The 12274-nt window shown below is 41.0% G+C and overlaps 1 protein-coding gene across 4 annotated transcripts in view; it reads left to right on the forward strand.

Moving 5' to 3' along the window:
- The window catches only part of EFL1 (elongation factor like GTPase 1), a 158799-nt gene that overhangs the window by 113111 nt on the left and 33414 nt on the right, over window positions 1-12274 (forward strand). For all 4 annotated transcript variants that reach the window (XM_038420081.2, XM_038420080.2, XM_038420082.2 and 1 more), the window contains 2 exons: window positions 91-238; window positions 9144-10156. In XM_038420081.2, coding sequence (XP_038276009.1) covers window positions 91-238; window positions 9144-10156 — 1161 coding nt within the window. The remainder of the gene's footprint in view (window positions 1-90; window positions 239-9143; window positions 10157-12274) is intronic.

Consider the following 12274-nt stretch of genomic DNA (forward strand, 5'->3'; position numbering starts at 1 on the left):
TTTTTCTCTTTGCCCCAAAATATGTCCTGATACAAATATTTGTTTCTTCAATAGTAGTTTATTAAGAGTGGTTTATTTCTGTCTTTCTAGGTGAGATGCCTCAGTTGGTCAGAGGAATGAAGCTTTTAAACCAAGCTGACCCATGTGTCCAAGTTTTAATCCAGGAGACTGGAGAGCATGTATTAGTTACAGCAGGAGAAGTCCATCTCCAGCGCTGCTTGGATGACTTGAAAGAAAGGTTAGGAGGGGAAAAAAGAAATATTTCAGGTTCAAGGGCTTTGTGTGGTATTTCTCAGTCAGTTAACTGTGATTAATTTTCTGGTGAGGTTGAAGCCTCCTCAGCCAAGACTTTTTGCACTACTGTTGGATCATAAATATAAATTTTAACAGCTATAAAATTATCTACAGCTGAAAATGCCACTGACTTCCTACTCGTGCATGGCTTAAACACCTTTTTGGCAGGTTATTTCTCTACAGAAGTCATAAATTGCAATAGTTTGAGTTTCATTTTGAATTGTAGTAAACATTCTGTACCCAAAAAAAAAGGGTTAGGAAAATGGTTAGGTTTCAGAGTTCAGCCCTCTAGAGTCAAGAAATAACAAAGCCCAGGGCTGCACATCTACTCTTAACTCTGCTCCCTTGTGCAGAAGACAGGTTTTTAATTGCATTAACCTATGCTATTTCTTGTATACTATATGTCACTGAACTTTCTCCAGTCTTAAAGACATATGTTTAGAATCTTGTTTTATTTCTTCTTTTTTTTACTCTTAAGTTATTTGCATTCCCGGTATACCTTAATTGACTCGGACTTTTTCTCTAAGGTTATGTCTCGACTTACAGTGATGTGCAGTGTACATACACTGCACAGCTCCCTTAGCACGGGTATAAATAACAGTGTAGATGGTGAGACACTGCTTAGGCAAACAGAGTAAAGGCATGCCAGAACCTTAGTATATATACCCTACATGACTCACTGCATGCTCATCCCCTGCTTCCACATCTATGCTGCTAGTTTTAGCAGTGTAGTGTCCTGTTGTCTGAGTCCTTCCCCACTACAAGGAAAGGTTCCAGCAGCAAGGAGCTGACAGAGCCTTTGCCTGTTGCAGTGAAAGACTCGGGCAGCAGGAAAAGGCTCCAGCAGCTCCCTGCAGCCAGAGCCTTTTCCCACTGCCTAGTGCCAGAGCCTTTCACTGCCACTTGTGGCTGCATACAACAGTGTGGACGCAGCCTGTTTTTCACTGTGGCATGTAGCTACACGTATCGAATATGCCACTCCCCGTGTAGACAAAGCCTAAAGTGTGTTTTATTAGTAATGTCAGCACCCACATAATTACACTTCCTTTTCATTTAAACCAGCAGCACTACCTGCCTTCGGTGCAGTTCAGGAAATGAGACTATTACTATGATGCTAATTTAGGGCCCTGGGCCCATTCCGACTCCTATCAAAGCCAATTCCCATTTGATTCTTATGGAAGTTGGAATGGCCCATAGTTATAAAATTAGATATATACACATTTTTTACTATTACTCTCTATTGTGCAGCTTGAGTTGTAGGTTATATATAAGTATGATTCAGTATGCACTCTTCACCAGATCACCCAAAGAGGCCTTCAGTGAGAGCTATTAATGATCATTCTGAACAGCCAAAATAGCTAGAGGTAGATAAGTCCCAAGAACTTTTTTCGTAATGGGGAAAGTTTTTATTTGTGCTTGTGTTAAACTTTACTCTCCTACTGAAAATAGGCTAAACTGTTTTTGCTGAATATTAAAAGAAGAAGAAAATCACCTTTTGAGCAAAAAGTGAGCCTGGGAAACTTTAATTAGAAAGTTGCTAGTTTCCTTCTAGAAAGTTTCAGAAAGTTTTTGATCTGGATGATGGGCTGGATTGCACCCTCAGCAAGTTTGCGGATGACACTAAACTGGCGGGAAAGGTAGATATGCTGGAGGGCAGGGATAGGGTCCAGAGTGACCTAGACAAATTTGGATGATCGGGCCAAAAGAATTCTGATGAGGTTCAACAAGGACAAGTGCAGAGTCCTGTACTTAAGATGGAAGAAAGTCATGCACTGCTACAGGCTAGCTAAGCAGCAGAAAAGGAGTTGGGGATTACAGTGGTCAAGAAGCTGGATATGAGTCAACAGTGTGCCCTTGTTGCCAAGAAGGCTAACGGAATATTGGGCGCATTAGTAGGAGCATTGCCAGCAGATTGAGGGAAGTGATTATTCCCCTCTATTCAGCACTGGTGAGGCCACATCTGGAGTACTGCATCCAGTTTTGGGCCCCCCACTACAGAATGGATATAGACAAATTGGAGAGAGACCAGCAGAGGGCAACGAAAATGATTAGGGGGCTGGGGCACATGATTTAGGAGGAGAGGCTGAGGGAACTGGGCTTATTTAATCTGCAGAAGAGAAGAGTGAGGGGGGATTTGATAGCAGCCTTCAACTACCTAAAGTGGGGTACCAAAGAGGATGGAGCTAGGCTGTTCTCAGTGGTGACAGATGACAAAACAAGGAGCAATGGTCTCAAGTTGCAGTGGGTGAGATGTAGGTTGGATATTAGGAAAAACTATTTCACTAGGAGGTGGTGAAGCACTGGAGTGGGTTACCTAGGGAGGTGGTGGAATCTCCATCCTTAGAGGTTTTTGAGGCCTGGCTTGACAAAGCCCTGGCTGGGATGATGTAGTTGAAGTTCGTCCTGCTTTGAGCAGGGGGTTGGACCAGATGATCTCCTGAGGTCTCTTTCAACTCTAATCTTCTATGGTTCTATGAAAGATAAAAGTTTTATGAATGACTGACCTGAAAAAAAGTCAGAGTAGAAACATTCATGTAACCATAACCGTAGCAGTAACTTTCATTCTCACTATTATTCCTGGCTAAGATTCTAATTAAAAAGCAATGTGTAGAAGATAACACTAAGAAAAAATAATCCCTATTTATTTTAGATTTTGTTTGTGTTAATTTCTCTTATTACATAATCCAAATTTAATATGTATGGTAGATGGAAAATAAACTTTAGCATGAAAGCTTCAGCATCAAAACATTTTTTATAGCTTTTTCAACTTTCCACTCTTTTTATTCTTTCTAATATTTCAGAGCCTTACAGATGTAAGGGCTTAGCCTTGTAGTCACTTACACACAAGTATTTTACTTTCTTATTCACGTGTGTTGGTAGGATCAGGTTAATATTTCCAAAGCTGATTTCCTATTTGGTAAACAGTATTTTATTTGTAAAACAGAGATGTTTGCTAACCTCACAAAGTTGATGGGAGGATCAGTGATTTAAATGTACATTTTCAAAATATAAGTTATAGTATTTTCCTCTCCCACATTACCCCAATATGCAGAAAAGAGCAAAAATTATCTTGACTGTTTTCTGCTACAGTTTTGTAGTACTTTCCTTTTCTAAGATATTCTGTCTTTTTTTTTTTTTTATCAATGTTACTTGAACTCTGAGAACAATTTCTTTAAGAAAATTGCTGCTGTTCAGCCAGGAGAATTTAGGATAAGTCCCATTGCCTATCAATGAGACTTAGCCTCCTAAGTACCTGTGCAGTTTTTGAAAATAGGATTTAGGCTCTGAAGTCACTTAGTCACTTTTGAATCTTTATCCTTGATCTTTATCCTATATATTGATTGCAATAAGTGTGGAGCTAAAAGGAAATTGGCCTATATCTGTGGGAATGTACAGAAAAGAGATTTAAAAGTCTGGAGATTAAAAGGAAATTTGAGTGACTGAGTCTCACAGAACAGAATCTCCATCATGGAGGCTATGATGTACCATTGTTAGTCAAACTTTTCAAATCTGAAAAACAAAATTTAGTTTTATAATTATATATTTAGAGACCCAGATAAAAAGAGCACTAATTTTCAAAGATGCTGAACTCTCATGGAAGCCAATGGGAGCTTTGAAAATCTTTGAAAATCAAGCCACTTTTGTTCAAGTGCTTAAATATGTATTCAGGAGCCGAATTTTAAGAATCCATGTTTTAAAGTTTTAGTAATTGCTTTTATTTTCTTTCCTATTTAGCTGAGTTTATAGACTAACATATCAGATCTTTCCAGGAGACTCGCTATCACAGTTAATGTTTCGCATTTTTTTCTATTTTATGGTGGTTTCATTTCTGTAGAACTTTTCAGGTATCTTAAAGCACTTTACAAACAATAAAAAGTTAAGTCTCATATGATCCTTAAGATGTAATTATCCCCATTTTACAGATGGGAATCTGAGGCCTAGATTGTGTATTACTCGTGACGCAGGAAGTCTGTGAAAAAGATGGAAATAAAATATGGATTTTCTAGCTTTTAGTCCTATGCTTTAGATTGTCTCTCCTCCTTTTATTTTAACCTAGTTGTTAATGAAAGTTCCTAGAAGAACGGTCTAGTGATGAAAATGCAGTGCCAGGAATTGGAAGGACTGGATTTTATCCCTAAATCTAATACAGATTAGGAGAGAGGCCTCCATCTCTGCCACAAAGAGGTACAAGGGCTGGAAAGAACTTGAAAACTAGGCTATGGCTAAACTAGAGAGTTTACAGTGGTACAGCTGCACCGCTCTAAGCCCTCTAGTGTAGCCGCTATAAGCCAACAGGAGAGAGCTCTCCCATTAATTACGCCAGCCCCTGGGGAGCAGCAATAGTTATGTCAGTGGGAGAAGCTCTCTCACCAGCATAGTGTTGTCTAAACCGCTGTTTAAGTCAGCGTAAATTATGTTGCTCAGGGGGTGGCTAATTCACACCCTACGCGACATAATTTATGTCGACTTAAGCTGTAGTGTAGCCATAGACTTAATGTATATTTCACTACATCTGGAGGTCGTATTGATTCATCTGTGTCTCTTTAGAGTTATCATTTATAAAGCATTTGTCTCAGATGCAAATAGATGTGCCTCTCTGTTCTCCTTGATTCTTCCTACCATGCAACAGGCACCCAAACTGAGAATGGTATTGAAGAAAATGTACATTTCTACATGACATGTGCACTAATATAAGAAAAGTGCTGGAGGGTTGCCATTCTTGTCATTTTATGATTTAAAGCTTAATCTTGTAAATGCTCTAAAATCCAAGTGGTTACTCTGATTACAGGTGTACCTGTTGGGGTAGCATTAGTGGTCCAATTTGGGGTTATTTGACTGAGTTGTTCATGAGTTGCAGGGCTCCCCCCCCCCAAAATCAGTTTCACTTTGCTACCTTGTACAGTTAACCTCATAGGTACTAATGATTAGATGAATCACAGACCTCTAGATGGCTGTAAAATCATCCTTCAATTAACATAACTAAGGAGAAGTTAATCAGAAGCCCTGACCTAGGAGAGAAGGAGTTTTTGGACTGCGTGGCTGGAAGTTGCTACAATTTGAGAGTCATGGGTAGCAATTTCATTCCAGGGGGAATATAATCAAAGACTTTGAGGAGAAATAATTAGACATGTGAATGCTTTCTGGGAGAGGAGGGGCATTAGATGGTAGGGGAAGCGGTATTAGGGGGAGAGGGATTTGGGGCTACAATGAGGGGAGGAAGACAAATGGGATGTTAGGGGAGCTAAGAGTGGTTAGGGACTCAGATGAGGGAGGCATTGCACCCCAACCACCCTCCACATCAGCTCTGCCAGTGTACCCCAACCCTCTGCACTGTTAGTACACCCCAAGCATCCTTCATTGGATGCTTCGGGTGTACTAGCTCTGCCAGGGCACCCCAACCACCCTACATTGCACAACTCTGCCAGTTGTACCTCAACCATCTTGCCCCCCAACTCTCTGTATCCTCCAGGTCTCCCAGTGCACCCCATCATCCATGCATACTGACCAACCTGCACCCTTAGCTCTGCTAGTGCACCCCAACCCACTGCACCACCAGCTCTGCCAATGAGCTCCAACCCAGGCACTCCAAAGCTGTGCCAGGGCACCCCAACTACCCTGCTCTCCAACCTGCCTGGAACCCCACAGTTCTGCCAGTGCGCCACCCACTATCCTGAGCCCCAAAGCACTGCAGTGCATCCCAACCCTCCCTGCACCCACCAGTTCTTCCAGTGTACCTCAACCTTCCTGTATCCCCGGCATTGCCAGAGCACCCCAGCCCCCCACACCACCAGCTTTAATAGTTTCAGTGGAGCCCTGTGGGTAAGAGTGAACCGTAAAAGAAAGTGAAGAGCTTGTACAGCTGTTGGGTTGGCAGAGTAAAGGTGTATTAAAGGGGCATGTTGGGGTATTGCTGAAAGGGGACAGAGGTAAGATTGCATGAGGAACCATAATTGCATTTCCAGGTTTTCAAGAATTTGAGTCTTGCTCAACTCAGCATTCTACAAAGGCAGAGCAATCTTAACTTTTCATTGACATAGTTGTTTGTCATTGATTACTATGTTTCCGTAATGTGAAAACTCTTTTGGAAATTTCTTTGGCAACTACAGTGACATAGAAGATTAAGGAGTCCATGGAAGAACCATTTAAAATCACATGTGTTTTTTTCACTTGCAACTTGTTTTTCATTAAACCAAAATCAGGAAATCTTGGCTAGTCCTCTTGCTACCCTTTTAATGAACCTATGTAAACCTCCTGGGTGTTTAAGAGTGATGCTCAGCTCTTTGCTTTGGATCCTTATTAGGGGAATGTAAAAAGTGTGCTCTTTCCTGTGATAGCGTTTGCCTCATACCACTACATCCAGTGTTTTGTAGGCTTAGAATCTTTTCACCTGACTTAATTTAAGGCATTATCACCTTGTAGTGAGAAAGCATTATAATGGAAGTCCTTAGACCGAAGGTAAAAATATTGAATTTAGTGCTGGTTGTCTGTGATGCTATGCTTCATTTCAGGTGCCACTGAAGCAACCATCCTGGCACTTTCTATTCATGCTTGGATGCAGAGCAAACTCGAACACAATCCTGGTCAGACTCTCTCTTTTTTTTCCCCCAAGAGATCCTCACCCTGTGGATTCCTGACTTTTAGCAGATACCAGTGGTTTCTGAAAAATCTGTTTCAAAACAACTTCCAATGCAAGGAATTTCACCCTATGTGAAGGTTCAGTACAAGACCTAATCAAAAAATTTAAACACACCACCATTGCCGGTCAAAGGGAACAGAGCCAATATGCATTAAGGATAAATCTCTCTGCCCTCAAGGCCTGGCTATGTTTATTTGGAGTAAACTGTATCAGAGTCCCCAAATTTATATAATCCACACAGAGTAAAATAGAAGAGTAAACTGTTACTCAAGGTGGTCAAAATTGATAATTTAACTGTGACCCTTCTCTTTGGGTATACCTTCTTTAGTGCAGAGTCCCACCTTAAGTTACTTGCTTTGTGATTATTGGATACCGGTCAGTAGTGGGGTTACTGACTGAAAGGTTAGGGTTGATCTGTCTGGGACTTTGATGCTGAAGCATGTTTTCTTTCTGATCGTTGAACTAGAATGAAGGATTAGAAAAGTTTTTACTGGTCCTGAAAGCATTAGTACTAGTCCCACAAAAGTGCATTTATGCCCAGGCAAATCATAACCCACTGGGTCTTTAAATCTTGCATATCATCTAATACATTAATTTTTCATTATCTTGTTGAATATTATGCATATAATATTTCTTAGTAGTTTCATGAAATTTTGTTTAAGTATAATTTCTTCTCTAAGAAAATTACAAGTGGCAGTTTGAGTCCCATGATGCTTCTGACATTATAAGCATTTTTCTTTGTGCCTTCAAAAGCTGCTACAAGCACCCAAGATTGAAAAAGAGGTGAAGGTTTTCATGGAGAATACTCTCCAAGAAAATGAATTAATGGAAGCTAAATCTGAAAATAAATGTCCATTCATTATTATTTTGGTGGTGAACAATATATTGGCACTTCAATAATTGTGCTTATAAATGTTTTATGAGCGTACTGTGATGTTGCTGAAATTTCTTTTAACTCGGACTAGTTGTTTCCTGCTTTGCCCTTGCTCTGCTCTTTTGCTTACAAAACACCTTTTTTGAGCTGTATATAGCAATGCTCATCAATTTATAAAAAGTCCATTTCAGAGCATATCTTCACTCTTATCCTAAAATAATTAATTGTATAAAGATTTCTGAGATGCTGAGTACCAGAGAAGAACAGAAACAGCATAATGGGCAGATGGAAGCTGAGCTGCTGGGTTCAGATGATTTTTTCCTTTCTTTTGATATCTGTTTGAAAGTATTGATTGACCTTTTCAATAGATTTTAATTATGATTAATAAATGAATCATTAATCAACACCCTGACCCACTATATCACAGGTTTTTCTATGGCCTGATGAAGGCAATGATCAAAAACTTGCCTTTCTTCACGTAGTCCAATGAAGGGGTTCACCAACAACTTGGTGGCATTTTTATTGTATTTTCATTTTTAGAACCCTCTTCAAAAACCTTTCCCTTTTTTAACATTCTGGACTCTTATTTTAGGAGCTGTAGTAATATGTCATTGGCATTCCTGCTGCTATGTAAAGGTTTAGTATTTTTCTGTAGTGTGTCAAATTTATTTTAATTATTTCCTTTAGTTACATTCTGTTGTTGTGTCTGACAATCTTGTGTGGTAGCCTTCTTGCTTATACAAGAAGGCCTCTTGAAACCATTTATTTGCTTTCACATGTTTTCCATTTAGAGCTACTGTATAATGTAATGTTTTTCATTTGAAATGTATTAAGGGATTTTTGTATAACTGAACAAATAAGCATAGAAGAGATTGTTACTAACTTCTAATGTCAGAGCAGTGCTTTATGCAATATGTTTTGGACTAGATTATGATCTGATCTATGGGTCTGCAAGAGGGAAGAGTGGCTAAGAAGCTTTCCATTTCCTAATCATAGTCCTTGCATGCAAGGAGCAAGGCTAATACCCACAGTGGTAATCACCTCCCAGAATGGCATAGGGAGATGGCCTCACGCCTCTCCACAAGAGCTAATTAAGCTTGCCCAATACTGTGCTCTTTTAAAAAATATCAGTGTCCATGCTTTCTTTTTGAAGAGCAGTGCCTTTGGACACTGCCATTGTGGGTGTGCTTTTGCACCAACTCTACCGTAGCCAGAAGCCAAAATGTCACAATCTGGCCCTTTTTTTGGGTAATTGGGTTTATTTATGGATATTTGCTTTACAATATAGAGCATTATTTTAAGAAGTTTATAAACTAATATTTTTACAATTTTTTGTAGGTTTGCAAAGATACAAATTAGTGTATCAGAACCAATTATCCCATTCAGGGAAACAATAACAAGACCCCCAAAAGTTGACATGGTGAATGAGGAAATAGGAAAACAGCAGAAAGTCGCAGTCATACACCAGGCTAAAGAGGACCAGAATAAAATCCCTGAAGGAGTTCAGGTTGATTCTGATGGCCTCATAACAATGTCTACCCCAAATAAATATGCCACTCTCAGTGTCAGAGCCATGCCACTTCCAGAAGAGGTAACTCAACTCCTTGAAGAAAACAGTGACTTAATTCGTACTATGGAGCAGTTCAGCTCATCTTTGAATGAGGATAAAAAAATGCATGAAATTAATCAAAAGATCCTTGACAGGATCCAGGAATTTAAACAAAAATTAGAGCAAAATCTGCAAGGAAGAAAGTGGCGAAATGCTGTTGATCAGATCTGGTCATTTGGCCCACGAAAATGTGGGCCTAATATTTTGTTAAGTAAATTTGAAGGCTACAAAAAAACTGTGTGGCAATGCCTTGATAAGACTACTAAAGAACTGAGTAAATATCGAGATTTTGACAACAGCATAGTAAGTGGCTTTCAGTTGGCGACGCTTTCAGGTCCCATGTGTGAAGAACCTCTCATGGGTGTCTGTTTTATAGTGGAAAAATGGGACATGAGTAAAGCAGAAGAGCAAATGTCAGCTAATAGGCAGGATTCAGAGGAATTGGATGCTACAGAACAGACAAAAAATGAAGACAAAGTCACCTCTCTGTCAAGTAGTTATACCACTGAATCATCCAGAGAAAATAAAGAACTCCAAGATGGCTGTCAAGGTAGTCCAAATTCATCTGAGAAATCAAGCAAACGCAAGGGGGAAACTTTGCTTGCAGATTGTTATGGCCCTTTCTCTGGACAGCTAATTGCCACCATGAAGGAAGCTTGTCGTTACGCGTTACAAGTGAAACCACAGAGACTTATGGCAGCCATGTACACGTGTGAAATTATGGCCACTGCAGAAGTTCTAGGTAAGAGAGAAAATATAAATAATTCCATTACTAAATGTTAAATCGCATAGTTTTATGCATTTGACCAGAGATGGGCAAACTATGGCCCGCGGGCCACATCCAGCCCGTGGGACCCTCGTGCCCGGCCCCTGAGCTCCTGGCCTGGGAGGCTAGTCCCCCACTCCTCCCCGGCAGCCTCAGCTCACTGTGCCGCCGGCACAATGCTTTGGGCAGTGGGGCTGCAGAGCTGCGGCTGCCTGTCCTGGTTCTCTGGACGGTGCAGCTGTAGTGCCACCAGCCACTGGTGCTCCAGGCAGCACGGTAAGGGAGCAGGGGGATTGGCTAGAGTGCAGGGAAGTTCGGGGAGGGTACTCAGGGGGGCAGGGGTGTGGATGGGGGCAGGATGGTCAGAGGGCAGGGAACAGGGGGGTTGAATGGGGGCAGGGGTTGGGGGGCAGTCAGGAAGGGGAAGGAGGGTTGGATTGGGCGGCGGGGGGCAGTCAGGGGCAGGGGTTCCAGGGATGGTCAGAGGACAGGGAGAAGGGATTGTTGGATGGGGAAGGGATCCTGGGGATGGCAGTCAGGGGCAGGGGTTTAGGGGGCAGTCAGAGGACAGGGAGAAGGGGTGGTTGGATGGGGCAGGAATCCTGGGGGGGCAGTCAGGAAAGAGAAGAGGGGGGCAGTCAGGGGAGAGGGGCAGGAGTCCTGTGGGGGGCTGTCAGGGAACGGGGGGGTTGGATGGGGCAGGAGTCCTGGCGGGGCTGTTGGTGGTGAGAAGCAGGAGGGGTTGGATAGAGGGTGGGGGCCAGGCCACGCCTGGCTGTTTGGGGAGGCTCAGCCTCCCCTAACGGGCCCTCCAAACAATTTTGGAAAGCCGATGCGGCCCTCAGGCCAAAAAGTTTGCCCTTCCCTGCATTAGACTGTGTCAGAAAGCTTAACTTAATTAAATGTTTTACCAGAAGTATTTTATAATTGTCCAGTTGATGACTGCCATGAATCTCTGGTTCTCTAATAGAGATATCATACTGAAAAATAACAAAAGATCTTTATGCATTTGCATCATATAGCAATAGGAATATATTATGCTTCTGGAGACACCAGGTAAAAGCATTCATTGTCTGACAAGAATTAAATTGTAGCTTTAATAGGCACACAAATATTTAAAATACTGTTTCACAATTTAAATGTTTATGCTTTTGTGGTATCCAAGAGGCACTGAGCACTAAATATAAAGCTGAAATCATGCTTCAGAAGATTGAAAGGAAATCTCTCCTTGCTGTAAACGAGGAGCCAAGTCTTGATTGTAGGTCCCAGGTCCCCATTGATTTAAGAAGTTAAAATAATCAGTGGTGTGTTTAGGTAGGATAGCAGGAAAAGTAAGATAAAAAGGGAATCCTACGCCCTTCTTCATATCCAGTTAGTAGCTTTTTCTGTGTGTGTGCGTGTGCGTGGTTTTTTTTTAACCTTCACTTTTCTCCCACTATCGTGTAAATTACTCATTTGGCAAACCCATTGAATGCCAAACTTGTGTAATTTATATTACTTTATTACTTACACCTACTTAAACCCTTTTTATGACCTACTTTCATCACCATTTGTTGCTTCTGATTTTGACCCAGAGATTTCCATGAGAGATGCAGCTACTTACTGATGCAATGAATTTGCCCCAGTACATTCAGGTTATATTTAAACTAACTTTCCATTGCCCCAAAGCTACAAATGTATTTACTTTGACTTAATACAAATTACTGCTCACAAGTGAAGCCACACACAATACTTTAAAATAGAGTTAAGGTTGTAAATAGATATAGGTTGATAGCAATTATACAAAACAAGAAACTCATTTCAGGAGCCCAACATGAGATTGAATGGTAGTAGTTAGTGAAGAGAGATGCTTTGGATTTAGGTAGTGCTTTGTATACCTCTCATACTTCCGTTTGGTGCAAGAGACACTCTGAGATCCAAAAGCCTGGAATAGGTCTCATACACGGGAGGAGGCACACAACAAACTTAACATAAAAGTGTTTCTCTCCATAAAAGTGTATTATGAAATATGACTTTCATATGTAATAAAGTAGCTTTTATAACTTAATCTATTCCGTGCATATAAGACCTCACATCAAAGCAAGAGATACTTAT

The sequence above is a fragment of the Dermochelys coriacea genome, chromosome 10 (assembly GCF_009764565.3).
Source record: "Dermochelys coriacea isolate rDerCor1 chromosome 10, rDerCor1.pri.v4, whole genome shotgun sequence".
NCBI classification, from domain to species: domain Eukaryota; kingdom Metazoa; phylum Chordata; order Testudines; family Dermochelyidae; genus Dermochelys; species Dermochelys coriacea.